The 26478-nt window shown below is 42.6% G+C and overlaps 1 protein-coding gene across 5 annotated transcripts in view; it reads right to left on the bottom strand.

Annotated features, from left to right (window-relative positions):
* Window positions 1-26478, bottom strand: part of UBE2F (ubiquitin conjugating enzyme E2 F (putative)) — a 128917-nt gene that overhangs the window by 78018 nt on the left and 24421 nt on the right. For 3 of the 5 annotated variants that reach the window (XM_039495852.1, XM_039495851.1, XM_039495853.1), the window contains exons 3-5: window positions 23147-23176; window positions 22811-22925; window positions 16861-16926 (exon numbers count right to left, since the gene is read on the bottom strand). In XM_039495852.1, coding sequence (XP_039351786.1) covers window positions 16861-16926; window positions 22811-22925; window positions 23147-23176 — 211 coding nt within the window. The remainder of the gene's footprint in view (window positions 1-16860; window positions 16927-22810; window positions 22926-23146; window positions 23177-26478) is intronic. The other 2 variants (XM_039495854.1, XM_039495855.1) reach the window with 2 other exon arrangements.

Raw genomic sequence — 26478 nt, forward strand, 5'->3', positions numbered from 1 at the left:
TGGGTCAGTATGGACTCCCATACCTCTGATCCAGCAACTACAAGAGACCTATACAGTCACAGTACAGGCCCATGGCATCATCTTGGGAGGCTGCCTTAAGGAGGGGGCAAAGGAATCCACTTCTCAACTGTGGAGAAAGAAATTCAACTTCTCAACCTCTTAAAGGGATTGTTAAAACTATCTTTTTTTCCTCTTAAATTTGCATTAATCTATATTACTACACATACTTTTTTCCTCTACAACTCCATGTGCACTTTGCTACAGTACGTCTATATTATTTTTATTGTTTCATATTATACATTTTTTTTAAATATAGTTAAAGGTACAATACAAGAATCTAAATTTAACATCCGTGGGAGGGGCGGGGGGACATCAAAGAAGCCCACCACAGTAGCATTTAACTTCAAAAGGGGGAACTATACAAAAATTAAGCTAGCTAGATAACGGAAATTAAAAGGAACAGTCATAGGAGTGAAATGCATGCAAGCTGCATGGAAACTTTTTTAAAACACTAATACAGGCTCCAATTAAATGTACAATAGAATCTCAGCATTAGGAACACCAGAGTTACAAACTGACCAGTCAACCACATACCTCATTTGGAAACAGACATACACAATCAGGCAGCAGCAGAGACATTCCCCCCTCCACCAAAAAAAAAAAAAAGGCAAATAAAGGATTGTGTTAAATATAAACTACTACAAAACTAAAGGGAAAGCAGCATTTTTCTTCTGCATAGTAAAGTTTCAAAGCTGTATTAAGTCAATGTTCAGCAGTAAACTTTTGAAACAACCACCATAACATTTTGTTCAGAGTTATGAACATTTCAGAGTTACGAACAACCTCCATTCCCAAGGTGTTCCTAACTCTGAGGTTCTACTGTCAACCCCAAATTTTAAAAAAATTGTAACAGGACCAAAACACGCCACTATGGATAAACAAAAAAATAAAAGACATGGTTAGAGGCAAAAAAGACATCCTTTAAAAATTGAAAGTAAAATCCTACTAAGGAAAATAGAAAGGAACATAAACTCTGGCAAGTCAAGTGTAAAAGTATAATTAGGCAGGCCAGCCAAAAAAGAATTTGAAGACCAACTAGCAAAAGACACAAAACTAACAGCAGACATTTTTTTAACTACATCAGAAGCAGGAAGTCTGCCAAACAATCAGCAGGGTCACTGGACGATCGGGGTGCTAATGGAGCACTCAAGGAAGACAAGGCCAATGTGAAGAAGCTAAATGAATTCTTTACACTGGTCTTCACTACAGAGGATGAGAGATTCCCACATGTGAGCTATTCTTTTTAGATGACAAATCTGAGGAACTGTCCCAGACTGAGATGTCAATAGAGGAGGTTTTGGAACAAATCAATAAATAAAACAGTAATAAGTCATCAAGACCAGACAGCATTCACCCAAGAGTTCTGAAGAAACTCAATTTTGAAATTGCAGAATTACTAAGTGTGGTATGTACTATATTGCTTAAATCAGCCTTTGTACAAGATGACTGGATAATAGCTAATGTAAATGCTAATTTTTTTTAAAAAAGGCTCCAGGGACAATCCTGGCAATTATAGGCCAGTAAACCTAACTTCAGTACCAAGCAAATTGGTTGAAACTATAGTAAAGAACATAGTTATCAGACACATAGATGAACATAATATGTTGAAGAGTCAACACGGCTTTTGTAAAGGAAAATCATGCCTCAGCAACCTACTAGAATTGTTTAACGGGGTCAACAAACACATGTCAAGGGTGATTCAGTGGATATAGTGTACTTGGACTTTCAGAAAGTCTTTGACAAGGTCCCACACTAAAGGCTCTTGAGCAAAGTAAGCAGTCATGGGATAAGATGGAAGGTCCTCTCGTGGATCAGTGACTGGTTTAAAAACAGGAAACAAAAGGGAAGTTTTCAGAATGGAGAGAGATAAATAGCAGGGTCACCCAAGATCTGCACTGGGACCAGTGCTTTTCAACATATTCATAAATGATCGAGAAAATGGAATAAACAGGTTCAACAAAGAATTAGAAAAGTTCAAAAGGAGGATAGGTGCATCAATGGCTATTAGCCAAGATGGCTACACCTCTGACTACCAGAAGCTGGGACTAGAAGACGGGATGGATCACTCAACAATTGCCCTGTTCTGTTCATTCCCTCTGAAGCATCTGGCATTGGCCACTGTTGGAAGACAGGATACTGGGCTAGATGGAGCATTGTCTGACCCAGTATGACCATTCTTATGTTCTAAATCTGAATACAATGAATACAAATCACATACTACATATGATGTTTCACTCATTTTAAAGAGACTTGCATGATAAACTTTCTCAAAAGACAAACCAGTATTATTGTCTTGCCTTATAGCAGGAGTGGGCAATAATTTTTGCAGAGGGGGCCACTTTACGAATTTTAGTAAGTTGTCATGGGCTGCACATTTCTACTATAATTAATGGAGGGGATGTGGCGTCTGGGAGGGAGTTTGGTGCAGGAGGGCGCTCCAGGCTGGGGAAGGAGATTGGAGTGTAGGAGGGGGTGCAGGGTCTAGGAGGGCGTTTGGATGCAGGAGGGGGTTCTGACCTGGGGCAGGGGATTGTGGTGCGAGCTCTGGCCGGGAGGTGCTTACCACAGGCAGCTCCCAGCCTGCGGTGCAGCAGGGCTCAGGAAGGCTGCCTGCCTGCCATAGCCCCATGCTGCTCCCGGAAGCGGCTGCGTCCGGCTGCTGCTGGCACATCTCTGCATGCCCCTTGGGGGTAGGGGGGCAGTGGGTCTCCGTGCACTGCCCGTGCCCGCAAGCACCGCCCCCACAGCTCCCATTGGCCGGTTTCATGTTACAACATGGCATCCTCCAACAAGTGGTTAACCTCCCCAAAATGGTAGTTCTTTACATTTGAGTCACAACACTACTATGGACTGGTACAGAAAGAATAAGGATACCATTTTTTCTCAAGAACGGCAATACAAGGGAAAAGTTGAGGTATGTGAAGCTATTGCACCAAAAATAGTGTTCTAAAGTAAAAAAAATAAAAAAAATTAAATATTATTTTTATAAGGCTACTATATAGGGATGACCCATAAAAAAAGAGGGCGGGGGGACTAATGTCCAAGGGAAGGGGAGGGATATGTGATAGCCATTCTAATGCCAGAGACCTCCCTTTTACTAGATAAAGTTATGTCTTTAAGCAGCACTCCAAGAGCGTATTCATCCCTTCCCCTTCGATTCAGTCTTAAATTTATTTTTTCTTTATAATCTAAATGTATTACTAATTAGTTAATGTTTGTAAGGACTGGAAGATTAAAAAGTGCCATGTAAGTGCGAAGTATTATTACATCCAATGTACTGTTTTAAATGAAGCACGTCCGATAACTAGGACAGACCACAAAGGATACAGTTGAAAGCAAGTCCTACAGTCAGTGGCTCTGAACTTTTATACTTGCCAATATTTAAAGCTATAAATAGGTGTATTTGGGGAAGGGGGGAAAAAAAGAACCTGTTAACTCAACTGAAATGTTAGCTAGGCCTGAAACAAAGCCCACTCCAGTCTGAACACCCTAAATTATGGGGGTAATGTGGGGAAAACATTCAACTGGGAGAACATGTATTTTACTTAAAAAGTGGCAACTGTTACTCAAACAGGGGCAGATAGTACTTCTGTACTAGCTTTCCAATTTCACCTCTTGGACCTTCCAAGCAAGATCTTAACAAGTTTAAATCAGTAAATACAACTGGTGTCAGTGTTTAACACATTGTGACAGCAGGACAATGGGGGGAGGGATAGCTCAGTGGTTTGAGCATTGGCCTGCTAAACCCAGGGTTGTGAGCCCAATCCTTAAGGGGGCCACTTAGGGAACTGGGGTAAAAATCTGTCTGGGGATCGGTCCTGTTTTGAGCAGGGGGCTGGACTAGATGACCTCCTGAGGTCCCTTCCAACCCTGATATTCTATGATACAATATCCCAAACATTATTTAATCTAATATTCAGGGTTTTATATATAAATTACTGTACACAGACTAATTTCTAATGTAGGCCACCTATGTTTCAACAGATTAAAAGTTATATATACCAGACACTTTACTTACATTTATAGCAAACACTTATCCTTTTTTAATTTAAACAGATATAGTTTCTGACAGACAAACAAACAAAAAAAACTCGTTTTTCCTCCTGCAGGATTTGGAAATAAAAAAAATTTAGTATGAGAGGTTAACAAGCACAGATTTTAACATTTATACAGAGAGCTTTTAATTAGTGGGGGTTATCTTTAGGCAAAATATCTTTTTTGAGTAAAATATTAGAGTTTTAAATTGTTTGCCTTGAACTATATAAAAACTTACTGCCTCTGGAGCAACATACTCCTACAAAGTTAGTTCCCAGAAAGCAACAAAGATCTGTAAGGACTGTTGGCCCCCTGGGCAAACAATAATCAACCCCAGAAAAAATATATTTTGCGAGATAAGATGTATCGTTTATTGGATCAACTTCTGTTTCCCTCAGAAGTTTGTCCAATAAAAGATATTACCTCATCCACTTCGTCTCCAATACCCTGGGTCCAATACAGCTACAACAGTGCAAACATGTTACGTTTTGAGTATTTTAGGTGTATATTTCATGAAGACCAAATATTCTTCTCTTCAAACTTAAAACTCAGAATCTTGTTTGCACACCTGTCTGAGGGCACACACTTTACATATTAGCTACTATAAAACCATTTCTGAGGCACATCATAATTTACAAGCATCCTAATTCTTGACAGAGGTCCTGAATCAGATGATAGAGACAGTATTCATTAAATGCAAATCCTCATTTCTGTTAATGTAAATAAATCTATTACAACTCTGACGTGCCCAAAAGGCACATGTTCAGAACAATTAAACTCCTGTGAGAGACAGAAATAAAATGCATAATTACTGTACTAACTGGTTTTCTGCAGTTTAGTATAATAATTTGTATGTGACAGGACCTTGCTTTTCATGAACAAGCAGCCGAACTCTGATAATTTTTGGCTATATCTAGGCTGATTCCTCCTGCTACAAACTGAGTTGACATTAAGCTTTGAAAGTAGTTTCCTATAATAAGAGTTTGATCCTGCAAATACAACTGGACCAAGTGTTTGCTGTTTTGAGTAGTTTCACTGATTACAGGTAACTAGAACAGGGAGTGGTCATAATGAAGCAGCACAAGAATAGCTCAGGGAGAAAAAGGAGAAAAGACTATTTTCCACAACCCCCTGTTGATTGGCATTAGATTACCCTCCTTTAACTCTTTATTAATCTAGTCACATATCAGTCACTCCACTACTTTCACTGGGATCAATGTCAGGCTGACAGGCCGATGATTACCTGTTTACCATTTTAAAATATTGGCAAAATGTTAACTTTCTTCTAGTCCTTTGGAAGTTCCCCAGTATTCTAAGAGTACTGAAAATCAACATTAGTGGGCTAGCGAGCTCCTCAGACAGCACTTTTAAAATTCCTGGATGCAAATTATCCGGACCTGCTGATTTAAAAGAGTCTAAATTTAGAAGCTGCTGTTCAAAATCCTCCTGGAATTACAATGGGGATGGAAAATATTTCATCATATGATATGAAAAGATCACCTGGCTTTTTTCCAAATACACTACAAAAATATGTACACCTCTACCCCGATAGAACGCTGTCCTCGGGAGCCAAAAAAAATCTTACAGCGTTATAGGTGAAACTGCGTTATACGAAACTTGCTTTGATCCGCCTGAGTGTGCAGCACCCCCCCCGGAGCGCTGCTTTACTGGGTTATATCTGAATTCATGTTATATTGGGGTAGAGGTGTATAAAATATTTCTTTTCTGTATTATTGATAATTCTACCATTTACATGTAGTAAATAATGGACCAATATCATTGTTAGGATTCCTTTTGTCTCTAAAATACTTAGAAACTCATTCTTACAGTTCTAAACTCTATTGACTATAGATTTGTCCTTCTGTCCTTTTGCTTCCCTGATCAATTTTTTTTTTAACCATTCTGAGCTTCTGATTTATATTTATGACTTATGCAATTTCCCCTCTCTCCTATTTGCACATGCACACCCTTCCCCCCCCAACTCTTCACTTCCTTTCGAAGACAGGTTGGATTTAACCAATGCTGCCTTCTTGCTGGGTTGTAGCTTTTTGAGCACCTACCAAAATGTTCTTGAACAACTCCTCATTATCATTCACATTTTCTGTTTAAATTCTCTCTCTCAACTGACTTGACTCAGGCTTTGTGAAACTCGCCCTTTTAAAGCACCACACATCTATATATGACTCGTTTGGACTTTATTCTGTTGCACGTAACAAACATGATAGTGTCATGATCACTTGTACTTAAGCAACCACTAATTTTAGCCCTGTGATCAATTCCTCTTTCATCAAGACGAGGTCTAATATAGAATCCCCTTAGTGTTGGATACAATACTTTCTGAGCTAGGAAATTACCACCTCTAATATTTAGAAATTATAAGGATGTTTTGGTACTGGCAGTGTAACACCTCCAGCATGTGTCACTCAGGCCTGGTCTACACTACGCGTTTAAACCGATTTTAGCAGCGTTAAACCGACTTAACGCCACACCCATCCACACTACGAGGCCCGTTATATCGATATAAAGGGCTCTTTAAACCGGTTTCTGTACTCCTCCCCGACGAGAGGAGTAGCGCTAATATCGGGATTACCATATCGGAATAGGGTTAGTGTGGCCGCAAATCGACGGTATTGGCCTCTGGGTGGTATCCCACAGTGCACCACTGTGACCGCTCTGGACAGCATTCTGAACTCGGATGCACTGGCCAGGTACACAGGAAAAGCCCCGCAAACTTTTGAAATTCATTTCCTGCTTCCCCAGCGTGGAGAGCTCATCAGCACAGGTGACCACGCACAGCTCATCTGCACAGGTAACAATGCAGTCTCCTGAGAATCGAAAAAGAGCTCCAGCGTGGACTACTCGGGAGGTACAGGATCTGATCGCTATATGGGGAGAGGATTCAGTGCTAACAGAACTGCGTTCCAAAAGACGAAATGAAAAAGTATTTGAAAGAATTTCCAAGGCTATGATGGATAAAGGCCATATCAGGGACTCAGTGCAGTGCAGAGTGAAAGTTAAGGAGCTCAGACAAGCCTACCAGAAAACCAAAGAAGCAAACGGAAGGTCCGGTGCAGGGCCAAAAACATGCCGCTTCTACGCTGAGCTGCATGCAATTTTAGGGGGCTGTGCCACAACTACCCCACCCCTGTCCGTGGATTCCGAGGTGGGGGTTGTAATCTCAGCCATGGCTGCGGATTATGCGGACGGGGAAGAATACGATGATGAAGCTGACGAAGATGACCTTGCAGAGAGCACACAGCACTCCGTTAGCCCCAACAGCCAGGAGCTTTTTCTGACCCAGACGGAATTAGCCTCCCAGCCCTCCCAAGCAACTATCGCAGACAATGAAGCCATGGAAGGGACCTCTGGTGAGTGTACCTTTGTAAATATCAAACATTGTTTTTTAAGCAAGCGTTTTTTAATGATTGATTTGCCCTGAGGACTTGGGATGCATTCGCAGCCAGTAAAGTTACTTAGAAAAGTTTGTTAACGTGTCTGGGGATTGAGTGGAAATCCTCCAGGGACATCTCCATGAAGCGCTCCTGGAGGTACTCCAAAAGCCTTTGCAGAAGGTTTCTGGGCAAGACAGCCTTGTTCCGTCCACCATGGTAGGACACTTTACCACGCCATGCATGTAGCAAGTAATTGGGTATCATTGCATGGCAAAGCATAGCTGCGTATGGTCCCGGTGATTGCTGGCATTCAAGAAACATCCGTTCTTTATCTCGCTGTGTTATCCTCAGCAAAGTGATATCGTTCAGGGTAACCTGGTTGAAAATCAGGAATTTAATTAAGGGGACAGAGATGGCCATTTTCCTACTGGGTTCGTGGACTGCAGCTTAAAAAAAAAAATCCTTTCCTGCACGTAGCCAAGCAGGGGGAGGGGAGGAGTGAAATACCGATGAGCTTTTTCGCATTTGGTCAGCAGGGATCTTCCCAGCTAACAGCCACGCGGTGGGTGGGGGGGGTAAAGGGGGGTGATTAGCAGTGAGCTTTCATGGTACCAGCCGTGCGGTAGGGGGAGGGGTAAAGCACTGCAGAAGCCGAAAGACAGTGGCTTACCATGGCCGCATGCAAGCTGAATTCTGATGCCCGGACCTGTGTCTGTGAGATCTGTAACCCCAGAGCTGCAGGCACTCAGTATTAAGATGAAAAATGCGACCTTGTAGTGAAATCACATGTGCTATGTAAGGTGAATAGTGCTGTTCACTGTGAAAGAGTATAACCATTGTTCTGTAAAATGTATCTTTTTAAATACTTCTCTCCCTTTTATCCCTCCCTTATGCAGCTGCAAATTTTTCAAGCCTCCCTACTCCATCCCAAAGGCTAGCTCAGATAAGGCGGAGGAAAAAGAAGACGCGAGATGAGATGTTCTCAGATATAATGGAAGTAACCCGCAAGGAAAGAGCTCATCTGAATGAGTGGAAGGAGGTGGTATCAAATTACAGGAAAGATGCCAGTGAACGTGAGGACAGGAGGGACACCCGAGATGAGAGGTGGCGGCAGGAAGATCAGAGGTGGCGGCAGGAAGATCAGCGGTGGGCGGGATGCAACTCTGGGGCTGCTGCGTGATCAAACTGACATGCTCCGGCGTCTGGTGGAGCTTCAGGAATGGCAGCAGGATCACAGAGTGCCGCTGCAGCCCCTGTATAACCACGCTCACCATGTTCCACATCCTCCTCACCCAGACGTGTAAGAACGTGTGGGGGGAGGCTCCATGCACCCACCCACTCCACCCCCGTGGACAGTCCAACCAGAAGGCTGTCATTACTGTGAAATTTTTTTAGTGGGCTTTTCCATCCCTCCTATCCTCCTCCCAAACCACACCCGGGCTACCTTCTCAGTTCTCTCCCTCTTTTTATAATGAATTAATAAAGAATACATGATTTTTAAACGATAGTGACTTTATTTCCATAAGCAAGCTGTAATCGAAGCGGGAGGGTGGTTTGCTTACAGGGAATGACTCAATCAAGGAGGGGTGGGTGTTCATCAACAAACACAGCAGTCACACCCTACCCTGGCCAGTGATGAAGCTCGTTTTCAAAGCTTCTCTGATGCGCACCGCTTCCTGGCGTGCTCTTCTAATCTCCCTGGTGTCTGGCTGCGCGTAATCAGCGGCTAGGTGATTTGCCTCAGCCTCCCACCCCGCCATAAAGGTCTCCCCCTTACTCTCACAGAGATTGTGGAGAACACAGCAAGCCGCAATAACATAGGGGACATTGGTTTGGCTGAGGTCTGAGCGAGTCAGTAATGTGCACCAGCGCGCCTTTAAACAGCCAAATGCACATTCCACCACCATTCTGCACTTGCTCAGCCTGTAGTTGAACAGCTCCTGACCACTGTCCAGGCTGCCTGTGTATGGCTTCATGAGCCATGGCATCAAGGGGTAGGCTGGGTCCCCCAGGATAACTACAGGCATTTCAACATCCCCAACTGTTATTTTCTGGTCTGGGAAGTAATTCCCTTGCTGCAGCCGTTTAAACAGAGTAGTGCTTCTGAAGACGCGAGCGTCATGAACCCTCCCTGGCCATCCCACGTGGATGTTGGTGAAACATCCCTTGTGATCCACCAGTGCTTGCAGCACCATGGAAAAGTACCCCTTGCGGTTTACGTACTGGGTGCCCTGGTGCTCCGGTGCCAATATAGGGATATGGGTTCCATCTATCGCCCCCCCCCCACAGTTAGGGAATCCCATTGCAGCAAAGCCATCCACTATGGCCTGCACGTTTCCCAGAGTCACAACCTTTCGTAGCAGCAGCTTAATGATTGCTTTGGCTACTTGCATCACAGCAGCCCCCACAGTAGATTTTCCGACTCCAAATTGATTCCCGACTGACCGGTAGCTGTCTGGCGTTGCAAGCTTCCAGAGGGCTATTGCCACTCGCTTCTCCACTGTGAGGGCTGCTCTCATCTTGGTATTATGGCGTTTCAGGGCAGGGGAAAGCAAGTCACAAAGTTCCATGAAAGTGCCCTTACGCATGCGAAAGTTTCGCAGCCACTGCGAATCGTCCCACACCTGCAACACAATGCGGTCCCACCAGTCTGTGCTTGTTTCCCGGGACCAAAATTGGCGTTCAATGGCTAGAACCTGCCCCATTACCATCAGGATCTCCAAAGCGCAGGGGCCCGCAGTTTGAGAGAATTCTGTGTCCATGTCCTCATCACTCTCATCGCCACGCTGCCGTAGCCGCCTCCTCCTCGCCTGGCTTTGCAGGTCCTGGTTCACCACAGACTGCACGAGAATGTGCAAGGTGTTTAAAACGTCCACGATTGCGGTATTGAGCTGAGCAGGGTCCATGCTTGCTGTGCTATGGCGTCTGCATAGTTCACCCAGGAAAAAAGGTGCGAAACGGTTGTCTGCTGCTTTCACGGAGGGAGGGGTGAGGCTGTACCCAGAACCACCCGCGTCAATGATTTTTGCCCCATCAGGCACTGGGATCTCAACCCAGAATTCCAAGGGGCGGGGGAGACTGCAGGAACTATGGGATAGCTTCGGGATACCTACCCACAGTGCAACGCTCCGGAGATCGACGCTAGCCTCGGACCATGGACGCACACCGCCGAATTACTGTGCGTTGTGTGGCCGCGTGCAATCGACTTTATACAATCTGTTTTACAAAACTGGTTTATGTAAACTCGGAATAATCCCGTAGCGTAGACATACCCTCAGACTGAATTCCCCCATGGTCACATAGCTTCCCCGCAAACCCTCCCCCATGTTACGGATAGGTGCTTCAGAAGCTGGTCATCCTGGTTTCTAGTGGGATTTGGTGATCTGTGGCAGACATCAACTATCATCCCATTTTGGTATTTACCTGTTAGGTCACAAATTCATAAACATTTAAGATCTTTTTTTCCCCGAGTTGCCAACAACTCAAATGGGTAATGCCATTTTTGACAGTGCCATTTCCTCTGCAATTTTGTCCCCACTATCCTTCCTAAACAGGTTATAGTAATTGATTTTAACATTTCAATCATGTGACTCATCCCCCAGGTTTCAGTAATACCAACTAGATCAAATTTATGTGCATAAATGAGCAATTCCAATTCCTCTTGTTTGCTACCCAGGCTCCTAGCATTGGCTTATAGGCAAATACAGAATCTCTCTTCAAGTCTTTCAATGTTTTATTTATTTTGTTCTCAATATCATGATTTTGTGTGAAAGGAGTGACTGTATGTTCCCCTTTTTCACCTTCCCCCCCTTTTTTTTTTTAGTCTGAAGGCCTCTTGACTACTCTAGCCAGCCTGCCTCTGAGAACTGGAATGGAGGCCAGAAGCCATCCAAACTGTACAAAACCACTGCTCTCCACAGAAAGTGGAACAATGTTCAGTGAAATCAGAGCCTTCTACCTTACACCATTTACCTAGCTAGCGGTTTACTTCCTGCATCTTCTACTTTGCATCTTCCTTCACTCTCAGGACAGGAAAGATTACTTGGACTTTCTTCTACTGCAGCACCCTTCTGAGTTCTTGAAGTCATCTATAATCTGTGAGATATCTCATGATGCAATGACATTAGTGCTGATGTACACCATCATCAGTGGATCCTGGCCCATCAACATCAGCCTATTCAATCTGAGAGGGCCATTTCATATCTTGGCTCTGAGATGACAGAATACCATCCTGTTGGCCACCTGTGCTTTGCAGAACGTTCTTTCCATTCTTCTTAGAATATAATCCTCAATGAGGACTGTCTGTCTTCCTTGGACTACTGAAGATTTCTTCGTGGGCAAGTTTGATTTTCTTAAAAGTTGGATTGAGCAGCCAACCAAATATACACCTCTCCATTCCATTCGACAGGATATCTGGTATCTTCTGTAGTTTCTATGCTGATGACATGGTATTGATTGGAAATGTCTAGCTTTATAATTGCCCTATGAAGGTTATGGGGCTTAAGATAAGATCACTACTTCTCCACTTTTGAAGGTTCACAAGCCAAGACAGTCAACAAATAGAATACCTTTCAAGTTATTATGTGAAAAAGAATAGCAGCAGCAACTTGAAAGTTACAGTCTGCAAATTAGGATCCAAATGAGAACTACATTCTTAACTGGAGGTTTAATTATAGAAGCGGTAGTAAGCAAAGCAGAAAGTAGACTGACAGTTTTGACAAGTAGGCATAACCCTTCCAAATTTTCTTCCAGTGATTTAAGATCCACTTCTAGAGTCAAATAAGATTATTAAAGCATCTGCAGAAAGCAGACCACATTTGTTATAAAAATCTCTGTTAACCATAAGAGATTAGTCTGGCTTTCCCAGTCTTCTTTCAAGGTCTGGTGGCACTTGCATCCTACTGCTGATGCAGGCTCAACTACTAACCCAAATGGGGTTGTGTATCTGGAAGTAGACACTCGCCTCTTTTACTGTTTCATCACATTAATCTTGTGCATCCCTTCAACTTTGCTCATCAGCAATTGCCTCTCTGGCCTCTGATTAATTGTGGAGTCATGCATCTGACCCTAGCAACTGAACAAAAACCTCAGCACATCCAAACTCTGTGCTCCAGCCTTTTCAGGATAAGAGTGAAGTTGGTAATGCTGACCCTGCAATTTTTATCAGTAACTGAGGCCTACATTGCAGGTATCTCCATGCTTTTCTTAGTTTTTAACCCACTACTGCTACAAAAAATGAAAAACGAACGGTAACTGGTAGAAGCAACTCCTGCCATAATGATCTTCTTGCAAGACAGAGCAACTGGCTCAGGGAGTCGGCAGGAGGAGGAAGCAGTCCAGATAATGACAAAAGTCAACGATGCTTCTAAATACTAAGGAAGACTAAAGAATATTTTACTGTCACAGCTGACACATTTAATTTCACCATTAGAGACATTAAACTACAATTGCATGGCTTATCTGTATTGCACAAAGCTAATTCCTAAATCATAGATAAGAAACTCCCCAGAGCACAGGTTCACTGTAAGTAAAAACTTGTTAACATAAAATAAGTATTCAGTCTCCTGACGCAAGATGTTCTATATAAGCATTTGCATTTCAAGTTCATATCCTTCCTTGGTAATTATGTGTTGCAGGAATTAAAACAAATGTATACTGATATATGCTGACCAAGGCTTCGGTGGGGAGTGAACAAGGAAAGAGCTGCAGCTTTGTTCTGTAACCTACTGAACATGTTTCTGCTTTAGAATTTGTGATAAAATTTATTTTCCCATTTACCTTTTTCTTGAAGTGCCTAGAGAAACTTATTTTGATTGTCTATTAAGAACTTGCCATAGTCACCAAGACTATGTAAAATGAAAAGCATCTAAGAACAGATTTTAACCACAAAGCAAAACAATACAACAAAATCAGGTGCACCAACTCTCTACATCAGATAATTTTAAGAAGTTAAAAACCCCAAATAGAGCTGTCCTTTCTCTTTCCCTGCAATTGTAATGGCCCTCTACACCAGGGGTGGGAAAACTATGGCCTGGGGGCCACATCCAGACATTTTAATCTGGCCCATGAGCTCCCGCCAGGGAGTGGGGTCCGGGGCTTGCTTCACTCCGGTTCTCCAGCTCGGGAGTGGGGTCAGGGGCTTGCCCCGCTCCATGCGGCTCCCGGAAGCACTGGCATGTCCCCAATCCGGCGCCTACACATAGGGGTAGCCAGGAGGCTCCGCATGCTGCCCCCACCCCAAGCACCACCCTGCAGCTCCCATTGGTTGGGAACGGCAGCCAATGGGAGCTGCGGGACGACACCTGTGGACAGGGCAGCATGCAGAATGCCTGGCTGCGCCTCCGCATAGGAGCCGTTTCTGGGAGCTGTTTGAGGTAACCACCACCTGGAGCCTGCCCCCCCCGACTCCCTCCGCCCGAACCCTCTGCCCGAGCCCTGATCCCCCTCCTGCACCCCCAATCCCTCATTTCCAGCCTCACCCCATAGCCTGCACTCCCAGCCGGAGCCCTCTCGCCCTCCCATACCCCAATTCCCAATTTCATGAGCATTCATGGCCCACCATACAATTTCCCAGACGTGACCCTCAGGCCAAAGTTTGCCCACCTCTGCTTTACACTTTAGGATTCCTCCAGAAATTAGATTAACTAGTACAATTTATTGCAACTTTCAACTTGTACTGGAAGTGAATTTTTAACTAAATCATCTTCCAGCTTCTAAAATCGTAAACAGAGTGTGAAAGTTTAATCCCATCCTCAACTTTTCTGTCATCTACTGGCTGTTTCATGGCAACTTCCATACCCTGGCCAGACACAGAGGGTCACCCAGCCTATACATAAACCAAACACCTAGCAGACCCTCTGCTAAATGGAGTGAACCATCAAGAAACAACATTGGTCCACCATGCTCTACATTGACTATCAATCCTATCCTAGTTATTCTTCAAAGTCTGGATCTCCAAATCCTGAATTGCGATGTACCATAAAAATACTACAGGAAAGGTTTAAGGTATAGAATGCACTGGCCCAAAAATCAGGCTGAGTCCAACTCTTGCCCTGTAATTTGAAAAATACAGGCTGATCCTTTGGAAGGCATTCCCTTAACCACCAAGCTGGAGAATGGCCACATTGGGACACTTCTAGAAGTGAGTACTTGAATTTTAACTACTCAAAATGGCTTTTAAATATGGGAAAGAGAAGGAAAAATGGCTTCTCCTGAACAGGTAAGTTTGTGTAAGGTTCCCCGGGTAATTACAGTAACAGGTTCTTCTGGTGCATGTATAATACCAATCTGAGTCAGGACAATTTTGGGAGAAATACCTACCCAACTCTCTGCTGTCTCAGTAAGAGAACACTGTGATTGTGTGCCCCACAAACCGTACCGATTTGGGAGGTTCTTTTGGCTTGTTTCATTACATTAAAAGCAAAGGGTATTTTTATTATGTTCACATGAACAGATGCATAGTTTAAGTGGTAGTGGATCACAAGTTTTGTAACTGAATTATGCACAGATGAAAATAGATGTTTATTTTGATCAGATTGTAAAAGCCAGGACTTCAGCTGTGTAGCTATAATTAGGTTAATAAAATGTGAACTAAAAAGAATAACATCACCCCTCTCCTTGTAATTTCACCTCAGTAATGAAGCTAGCACAACAATCGTTGTCATGAACATGAACAGTGCATGTCCCCTTGTTTAGCTGTAGTTTACAGTTACAGAAGTAAACAATAGTGCACTACTTAAGCCACTTGAGGTTTAATACAAAAAAAGAAAAAGCCATCTTTGTTATGATATTGTTAATTTAGATCCTGGTGACCCTACAGAAAGTAAACAAAAATTTTCCACAGTATTATGAAACGGCATCTCTTAAACTAAAGGGCAACAGTTGGCACATACCAACAGATTTGATGACCTTCACATGTATCTAATTAGCATACCCTCTACACGCAACCAGTTGCTAATATGAAACTTTTGTCACTTTTAATACATTCAGTCTTCGCTATCAGTTTTAATGTACTCAATGGGGCAGTCTTGCCAAATTTTCCAGTCCAAGAAAACACAAATTAAACTGAAAGATCCAAGATTTCTATTGCCAACTACATGTTATTTTATCTTTACTAATGAGTAACAACAGTGACCTCTAGTGTCTGCCTGGTTTAGCTATTGGTACCAACACCAAATCAGAATTGTCATTATTATTGAAAACGTTTTTATAGCACCATAAATTTAAACTGTGCTTTACATAGATAAGACGTTTCCTGCACTCATCAGCATGTTTGCTGGCAACAGAGATTAGCACAAAATTACAGGGACAGATCTTAAAAGCTCAGTGCAATTAAAAACTACAAAAAGAATCGAGAGTCAGAAGGAAGACTATCTACTGTAAACACACACTACTTTAACACATGAACCTCAGCACTTTATACTTTACAGTTAAGTGTTTCCATGTAGATAGTTTCACAAAAATCTCAAAGACAGGACCAAGTTCAGTGGGAGCTTGATCAGGGTCTTAACCAGCTAATATTCTGCACAACTTTACCAAAAAGCTATGTGGGGATATACCCCAGTTCTTGTTTCCTGTTCAAATGTAGTGGCTTTAATTTTTACACAGCAGAACCTCACTGTGAAACTCATCAGGAAATGATAAACTCTGCAAATCAATACGTAAAACTCAGCACGTGCATCAAAAAAAGCATTTTTCATTTTGAAAACTGTAGTTTGGTTTTTATTACTGATCTATTTCATGGTGTACTAGCAAATGTTTTGTTCTATATTTGTTTTTAAAAGGATGGCTGCAGTATGGGACCTCATGGACAGCACAGTTACTAATATTTGCTAAGAAGCTAGCAGAGACCACCCTTTTTCTGAAATATGTAGATTTGTGAAATACTCCTGAAATACTTCTTAAATTTCTCATCTATTTTGTCATGTCTCCGTTGAATTAACCGCCCCAAAAAAGTCTGCAATAAAGAGTTCCTTGTAAAACAGAAACAGTTTATGACATACCATGCATAAAATCATTTCTGCTGAGAACAGTTCAAGCGTCTATTTTGGCAATTAAAAAACTCCGTAAAGGTTGACACTGAGCCAAATCCAGTTTGCTTCAGCCTATAAAAACTAGCAAACGAGATCTAAACAGCTTTCTAGCCTCTACTGATGTTTATACCTTAACGAGACTTCAGTTCTCAAAATCAACATTTAAACTTTCCTATATGCCCCAACATAAGTTCAGTGCTTAAAATGTGGTGGGTTTTTTTGTTTGTTTGTTTGTTTTTAATTACCTATAGAACCCAAGCAGTTCATGAACAACTTTGCCAGTATGGGTTAATCTTAATCCATTCCCGGGTTTCATTTAAAAAAATATTTTAAAACATTACCTGGGGTTACAGTTAGCTGAAAGTAATGGAGCTTGTTTGAATCTGGAAAATTCACTTTACATGTACCTGCAAAGGAAAAAAACCTTCATCAAACAATGAATGATAATCTCCTCTTTCAATCTTCCCGGGCCCAAAATGTAAAACCTTGTCAAGTACTCTGCCTTCATTCAGTGAGTAATGCTTTCATTCTGGTGAGCTCATTTGCTGGAATTTTTTTCAATTCCCTTTGTTCCCCTCCCTAAATAGCTTGGGGTCAATGAAATTCAGGTCATCAAATCACCCACATGCTGGTGTTATGATCTACAGTTATGAAGAAGAAAAGATGTACTAGTAAAGGAAAATAGGCCATGGTCTTTTAAAATGCTAATTAGGTCCAATTATAGCATGCAAACAAACTGTTGCCACAGACAGATACTAATCAAAATTTAGAAAGGTGGGACATACAGAACCACTAGGGTTTCCCTCAAAGTTCTACAAGTGGCAGCTCTGCTATAAACTTTTCTGTCCCAAGCAATTCCTTAATTGAAGGTCAAATGTAGTCTCCTTAAAGGAATGTCAAATGTGACTTGTCATACTGAAACGGACTGGTGGTCTATCCAAGTACAGTAATAAGCCTCTGGCAATGCCATGCAGCTGATGCTTCAAAATAAGTCAAAAAATCCAGAGCAGATTTGGCAAGTTACACAAATATAAACCTTCGGATGGATAATGTTTCCTCCCAACCCCAGACCATGATCAGATTAATGCCCGGAAGCACAATAACAAATATTAACTTGTAATTTTCACAATCTAGTTTAAGCAACTGCAAATATTCCTCTTCCCTTAAAACAGCACTTGAAGGGAAATAATCTAATCACTTGTGGAGAGTAAAAAGATTTTCTAGGTAAATGGGGAAGAGGTTAATGCGATAAATTGATACAGATTTATATAAAAGTTTGGTAGCCCTTAAGGCTAAGTGCAATTCTGGGATTCTCTAAACACCAGACCAGGCCATATGATGTCTGTCACCCCAGAAACTTAGCAATATTCTGTTTTTTTTCCCCCACTATAGAAAGTTTCACATTTTAAATGCAAGACCTAAATCCCTCAGACGTATGCTTCCTATGTCACTTCCTTCCCAAATCAAACAGAGAGAGACTGCTAATTCACTGTGCAAACCTTTACATTTTAATTTAATTTTATACTGTCTAAAAACCTCCCCTTGCCACACCATTTGTATCCACAAAGAAAAGCAGCCTCCAAGACTGTAATGTACTGTAAATCACTCAAGAGCTGATTGGCATAAGATACTGTTACAGCAAGGAGAGTCCTAGCGTGACAAACCATGTCTTTTGTGCCATTGAAGATTAATAGTTAATATTTCTGAACATCAGGGTTTCCAACTGGGACAATACCTTCTATGACAGCCTATGGTACAATATCATGCTGCTCTGCATTCCACATCATGTTAACTAAAAATACTGTTCACGCCCACAAAGTGTAATAACAGCTGAGCTGTACTGAACAGAATATGCCTTCATGACCCAGCCATGGTGCCAGCTGGCAGTGATTTTACAGGGATCCCTTTGGTGAATTATTATGCAGATAGCCGACCCAAGGGTGGCATGTGAACTCTTTACCGAGAGCCAGGAGCCAACAGGTCATGATAATTGTGATATGTAGGTATGGATAACCATTTAAGGAGTTATGTACCTATATTGAAAATTATGCTCCCAAGGTCTTGGGGTTAAGGCAGGCCACCAGAAATCTGACCATTAGCACATTGTATATTGCATGCCTTTCACTGTATGCCTATTTGGATACTGAGACAGATGCAAATTGAGTGATTGCAAAATCTACAAGAGCAGAAATCTACAGAAAGAAAAACAGAAAGGGGGCGTCCTGCTTATGAAAAAGGATTGGTCTGGTATATCATGGAGCACAAAGATGCTTCCCTTAGGAGGCCAGCTGACAGAGAGCATGTCTATGAAAGAAGGGCCACAGCCAACCTGGCTACAAAGCTCTGCAAAGTATTTTTGGTGAGCAATACTTTCAGACATAAGAGTATCTTGTTAATAAGTTTAAGCTCTAGAATGCACATTATGATTTTATTTTATATGTAACCATTCGTTGCCAATACTTCTACTTGCTACTAACTGAATCTCCATACTTTGTTAAATAAACTGAAATATGATTTCACTATAAACAAATTAAGTGCTGTAAGTTGCGTGGAGTGGTGATCTGAGATGGGACTGATAGGCTAGGGAGTACTGTTTCTTGGGAAGCAGTGAGCTGGTGAATACTGTAAGTGTCTACTAGAGTAGCAGCTGGACATCCAAGGAGATGCCGAGGGCTCGAAGTCTGGAGAGTGCCTATCACTAACCTGCAGAGTGACATCAGGGCCTGTGACATCTAGAGAGGAGCGCTTGTGTTGCCCATGGCTGGCAGAGCTAGGAAGCTGATCCATTGCAGGCACATACAAAGCTTCCTTATGGTAACGGCAGCACATTTAAATAGCAAGGTGCTTAACAACTCGGGGTTCCCCGGGAAGCATCACAGCTTCCTAAAATGTGTTATTTCAATTGTCTTAGAGAGCAAATCTGTCTCTGTACCTTGGTCCCACCATGATGGCACAATGAACTCTCACAAAACCATTATGCCTGCCACAGTAACAATTTCAAAGCCGTAACAAGTTACCAGACCAATAAGTTCTCCCTCTGAAAACAGTTACCTAAATCATTTTCTCTTTATGTGACTTTTAAAAGATAACAGGCCAGATCTCCTTTATTACCATCCAAGTACAAACTTTGCCAAAAGTATTTGGTATTTTTGCCAATATTCTATTCAAGATGTTATACCATAACCACAGTATCCGAGCACCACTAAGAGCAATAAAAAGCAACAAAGAGTCCTGTGGCACCTTATAGACTAACAAATGTATTGGCACATAAGCTTTCATGGGTGTTATGCGCCAATATATTTGTTAGTCTATAAGGTGCCACAGGACTCTGTTGGTTTTTACAGATCCAGACTAACACGGCCACCCCTCTGATACTTGACACTAAGAGCTAGTTACTGTGCTTATGTTCTTGAGACAATACAGGTACAGATAGTTTTAACCATAGTGGGAAGAGGTATAGAGTAAGAAAAAAGGAGGGAAACAGGATTTCTCAGGGAATTTGATAATGGAATACTGTCTCTCTCCTCTAGGTTCCGGACCAACAATGATCAAAAGTCAATAGCATCTGAAGGCTGTTTGGTGGCCTATGTGGAATGAACGATGGATATGAGCCTGCAGCATAATGGCACCTTTGTTTGCAAACTACGCAAACAGACTAAATAATAAATGGACATGGAAACTAAATTACCCTCTCACCCACGGAGGGAGTTTTTGCTGGTTAGGATGGAGATACATTTGCAAGATGCTATTTGAAAAATCTGCACTGCTGCTGCCCTGACCATACCTATTATGTGGATTTCACCCTCCAGGCTAGTAACTTACACTTTTTTAAAGTGAGAAATTAAATAGCACTAAGCTCTCTGCAAATGTAGATACAATGCTGATGCAAGAGCAATGATTTAGCACAAAACCACAACTATTCATAGATTTTAAGGCCAGAAAGGACCACTGTGATCATCTAGTCTGACTTCCTGAATAGCAAAGGCCACAGACCTTCCCCCAAAATAATTTCTACCACATGTCTTTTAGAAAAACATCCAATCTTGATTTTAAAATTGTTGGTGATGGAGAATCCACTACAACTCGTGGTAAATTGTTCTAATTGTTAATTACTCTCATAGTTTACAATATATACCTTATTTCCACTCCAAATTTGTTAGTTTCACCTTCCCTGCAATGGATCATATTATACCTCACTCTACTAGGCTGAAGAGTCCTTTATTAAATATTTGTTCCCCATAAAGGTATTTATAGACTGTAATCAAGTCACCCCTTAGTCTTTGCTTTGTTAAGCTAAACAGGTTGAGCTCCTTGATCTATCACTATAAGGCATGTTTTCAAATCATTTCTGTGGTTCTCCCATGAACCCCATGTAATTTATCAGCATCCTCCCAGAAAGGTACACAATACTCCATCAGCGGTCCCACCATGCCAGATACCAGGGTAAAATAACCTCACTACTCCTACTTGAGATTCCTGTTTATGCCTCCCAGAATCACATGAGTTCTTTTGGCCACAGCCTCACATTGCGAGCTCATGTTCAGCTCATTATTCAACACCACCCCCAAATCTTTTTCAGATGTATAATCAAAGATAGATTTAAAAAAAAAAAAAAACAAGAAGAACTGGATATTGTATAGATAATATTAAATCTAAGTCAGTTATAATGGACTACCTCAAATTTCTAATTAACATTTCCTCATTGCATATTTTAAAACCCCACACACATTTAGATATTTTAGTTTGGCTGTGCAATTTATTTTGTGGTAAACAAATCTATCTAACATCCACCCATGCATACAAAGATGCCTTAGACATCAGATATTACCCAGGGTTACAGACATATTAGGGAGGGGGAAAAGCTAATATATCTGACTCCAGATTGGAATATCAGATGACACTTTGTGATATAAATAGCCATTTTATAGGTATTTATTTGAAACCTAATTATGTTTAAGTTGAGTAAACAAGTACTATATAGTAATATTTCTACTACATACAAAATGCACAAAAACACACCTAGATTCCTTCATAAAATTAAGCAGATAGCCAAATGTGTATTATGCAAAGGTATCACCATGTCTGCACTAATCTAGCTTTTGACTTCAAGAAATAAGGCATCCAATATGCTGAAATAGCAGCAAAGCAGAGCAAGGAATATAAATATTTTATTTACAGGCATGTACATGATGTTAATTATTAATCAGCTTATGAACTGTCTCCATGCAAAAAATGTATTAAATATTTTTATTAATAAAGTTGAACACACTCTTGCACAATACAAAATACTTCCATACTTAGGTAAACCTGAACAAAACAGTGCAAATGTGAGATTCTGAAATATCAGCATTAATTTACCTTCCCTTTTTCAATTATCTTCCCCTCTTGCATGTTCTCACCTTCCCTAGTGGGCAGCACTAACTTTTACCCTCCTTCTCCCACCCAGCCATCAGAAGCCAATTCTTTTTAGCAGTAGTTTCTTACACTGAGAAGACTGAATTTGAGGGTAAGGAGTTGCTCCAGATTCAGAAACATTACAAAAGAGCAAGTAACAAGTCAGGGACCTAAGCAGCACCACTCAGATGCTTTGCCTACATGAAAGACATTTTTTAAAAGCTTTTGTCATATAAAAAAATGTCACACTAGCTTTGTCTGCACTACAGTTTATCTGCCAATCTAACTGGAAACAGTTCAGTGCTTTGCTTTTGACTATGGTTTCTGAAATGGTGCTGAATGCTGTTTTCCTTGCAAGCGCAGACAAGGACAATAGTGTCCAGCAGTGGTTCCATGTACCCACTGCCAGTACCCATGGTACACAATAAATACAAGGCTTTAGAAACTTGCCTCATCATCCTGTGCTAAAACAGCTTTTTGTTTCACTCCAAGGCAGCACAAGCCCTTCCCTCTTATGCTAATACAGAATAAGAGAGATACTCAAGGGGTCCAAATTATGACTGCTGTGAGAACAGCAACTTTGAATTTCCAAGATTCTATGCATTTAAAATCCCAACCAAAACTCAGCAAGAGTAGTTTTTCCACATTTAATACACGACTATCTGCTTTACAGGTACTAGTTTTCACAGTAGCACCTATCATTCCTTGCTCTGGTAAGAACACAAATGCTGGGCTCACCTTTCAGGATTTTTATTAGTGTCCCTAATATTCTAATGTAGTGATTGTGTCAAGTGACAGCAGCCTGAAAATGATGAAGAACTACAACTATTTAATCCGTTTTACAGAAACAGTTAACTGTTTACTGTCCTTTATCCTTTAATTCAGTATCTCTCTTACCTTGGAAATTATAAGGAGAGAAGGGAGGAGGTACCTGCAAGTATCCACATTCAGATAATGGAAAACCTTTAATCTCTGGAATATTATTGGAGAAGGGAATTTTATTTCTCCAAACCTACAGTAGTATAAATTAAAACCAGTTACTGCTGTTTCCAAGGGAGGCTAACATTGCTTTGTGATAATTTAACCCCTAGAAGAGATATATACATTGCCAACCCAGTGAATACTTAAAAAGGATGTCACAGTGCTCAAAATTATCAATCAGAAAACAAACAAGCAATCTCCGTGCTCTTTATTCTTTTTCTTAAAATGCATAATATCGAATGCCATACTTACAAGGTAAATTAACTTCAAGTTCTGCAACCTCTGTTAAAAAGAAAAGAAAGATTACTGTTAATGCTGGCTTCATGTTGCATGTGAAAATAAAAAGGTCTGAATGGACAGATGTGCTCAGTTTAAATAAACTTTTAAACACAAAGAATAGCAACATTTTTACTTCTTTAAAGACATCATTTATTGTATTCAAGACATCTCTTCAAATCCCTCCTTAAACCACACTTCTTCTGGAAATTCTTTTTATATGTTCATCACCAAGTTCAACTTCTCCTCATACCCCTTGGACAGATGCCATGGGGAAGGGCTGTGAGATTAGTTCTTTTTAAGGCAGGGTGTATCTGGGGAAGAATGTCTTTGGGAGCATAGAGCTCCACATTCAGGGTTCATAGGACCTACTAGAGGGGGAGTTTTAAGTTATTACCAAAAAGTAAACATATCTTATTATGTTTAAGCCTAACAGTTGAGGAAAAACATTACTGGCAGCAAAAATAAAATTTCTTTCATGTCATTCTATTGGCTTGCAGTTAAATGATAGTTTCTAGGCCATTTTTAAAGAGCTCTTAACCTACCAGATAAACATTGCTCTCAAACCTAAATTATCTCCTCGGTGTATTGCATCAGTATACAATGCCTTGCACAAAAATGCATAGCTATAAAAACATATGCACAGCAAACCTCACTGTCCACAAATAAAAATACATGTCACATCAGTGATGGGAAAACCCCAAATATTCAGAGACTGCATAAACACCCTAAGCGTTAGATACTTATTTGACATATAAACTTCCATTTTGGTTCGGTATTTTCCTCAAGGAAGTTACATGTCATGACTTTCAGTATTATATAAACAAAAACTGAAAACATCTGATTAATTGAAAATTACAATAATGCAGAGTTTTAGGCTTGAAGCATTAAGCAATCAGAGGCATGCAGAATTGCAGATTACCAGTCCAGGTCGATTTGACCATTCAGCATTCTGCAGAAGACCAACTTTGATGTAGTGGATAGACTGAGCCTATTCCTGACTTTTGAACGGATGCATCCAAAGTTTGAAAAGATTTGTTCTGTGCTTGCTGAACTTGTTGGACACTGGTGCAATTATTTCTCCCAGTTTAACCTGAGTTTAAGCCTGTACTTACTAGTGTCCACCCCAAACTATTTTTTTCCCCAGGAAATGGGGAAGCCTGCCTAGATCCTCTCTAACTTGGATTCTTGGGGGGAAGCCTAGTAGCCTGATACTGCATCAGGTGTGACTGAAACCAGCCAGTTAAACCTCCTCCCTCATCAATTTCCTATGTTTATCCCCTTGTCCAGTGATGAACTGCCAAAATATTAACAACCGGTTCCCTCCTCCCCACCCCCGCGGGGGGGTCGTGCCCCATCCAACCCCTCATGTTCCTTGACACACACCCCCCAGGACCCTGACCCATCCCCCCCTTCCCTGTCCCCTGACTGCCCCTTGCCATCCACCCAACCCCACCTCTCATTCTTGATGGCCCCCCAGGACCCCTACCCCATCCAACCAGCCCTTCTCTCTGTCCCTGAGTGCCCCCACCACCTCATCCAACCCTGCTCTTTCCTGACTGCTCCCCAGGACTCTTGCCCCCATTCATTCACCCTCTAACCGCCCTGACCCCTATCCACCCCCCCACAACCCACCCCCTCCCTGCCCCCTTACCACACTGCCTGGGGCCGGGGCCAGGTCCACTCCGCCAGGACCACGACCGGCACCGCGGGGCCCAACTCCCCGAGCCCGGTGGGACCAGAGCAGGCACCGCTCGGCCGGAACCGCGGGACCCGACTCCCCGGGCCGGCACCGGGGCCGGAGCCGCTCGGCCGGAACCGCGGGACCCGACTCCCCGGGCCGGCACCGGGGCCGGAGCCGCTCGGCCGGAACCGCGGGACCCGACTCCCGGGCCAGGCCAGGGCCGCTCAGCCGGCAGCGGGGCCCGACTCCCCGGGCCGGCACCGGGGCCAGAGCCGCTCAGCCGGAACCGGGGGGCCCAACTCCCCGGGCCGGCACCGGAGCCACGGGTCCCGAGCTGGGCCGTGTCGGAGACGCTCAGCCGGGACCAGACCGAGCCGGGGAGCTTGGCCGGGGCCAGGGGGAGCTGCTCAAAGTGGAGCTGGACTGGGCCACACGCGCCGTCCGCCCCGCCCGGCTTACCTACCTGCTCCTTGTTTCAGGCTTCCCGCGAACATCTGATTCGCGGGAAGCAGGGGAGGGGGGAGAAGAAGGAGGGCGGAGCGTTCAGAGGAGAGGGGGAGGTGAGCTGGGGCTGCAGGCCGGGTGGACAGCTGCCCGAGCTTTGTTAAATTTAAAAACTTTTTAGAACCTGGTTTTCCTGGAACAACTGGTTCTAAAAAGGCTTCTAAATTTAACAACCAGTTCGCGCGAACCACTGCGAACCGGCTGGAGCTCACCGCTGCCCTTGTCACATTCTAGGGTGTAGTCACCACCTGCCCTGCAACCTTGGGTGCCTCACAATGCTTTGCTGTTGTACCTCCCAACCACGGCTGCTCCCATCTAGCCTAACCGTATGCAGGTTACACCCTGAGTGCCTGTGTAGAGCTGCAGCCCTGGTCCAGCCACTGTGACTCCAGCAGCCTATCAGCAACACACCAGTCATACGCTGGCTTCCACCAGCCTTGGTTACTTAACTTGCAGAGTGAGCCCAACACACTCCTAGTCCCGAATTTTCCCAAAAACGTGTGTCCTGCACTGTCCAGCCCTCTCCTGGGCTGTTCAGATATTAGAGGTCCATTGGACCTAATATGTCAATATTCAACAGTTTGCTGCTTTAACTGGAGTTAGCAAACAGTTCATTTTAAGGATTACTGGATTACTTTAGGCTAAAAGCAAAACATGTTTATTTAACTAAAGAGAGAGGCTTTGAGTGAGTACAAGGTATTAAACTCAGAAATGGTTACAAGAGAAATAAAGATACAACTCTTTTTAGGAGCTAAAATTTAACAAGTGGGACTTGGTTCAAGGTAAAATCCTTACCACATGTTCCAGCAATAGGGCTGACCAAATTCCCAGGTCAGGATCTCCCCCAGAGTCAAAGGACTGGTTCCTTTGTCATCTTATGTGGGAGAGAGAGAGGAGAGATGCCTTGGGGTATTTTTGCCCCTCACTTTTATAGTCCAGTCACCCTATTTACAGGGGCTTCTTCTGAGGATTACCCCCAAAGAAAAAATTATTCAAACAGAAAAGGCGGCGATAGAGTCCAACATGCTCTTTCTTTTCCCCTGTGTATGCTGAAATGCAGATTTGCCTTGCCTCCTGCCACTTCCCCCTCCTGCTTTCTCAAGGACCTTGTTTACTATTT

Source organism: Mauremys reevesii, linkage group 11 (assembly GCF_016161935.1).
Source record: "Mauremys reevesii isolate NIE-2019 linkage group 11, ASM1616193v1, whole genome shotgun sequence".
Taxonomy (NCBI): Eukaryota; Metazoa; Chordata; order Testudines; family Geoemydidae; genus Mauremys; species Mauremys reevesii.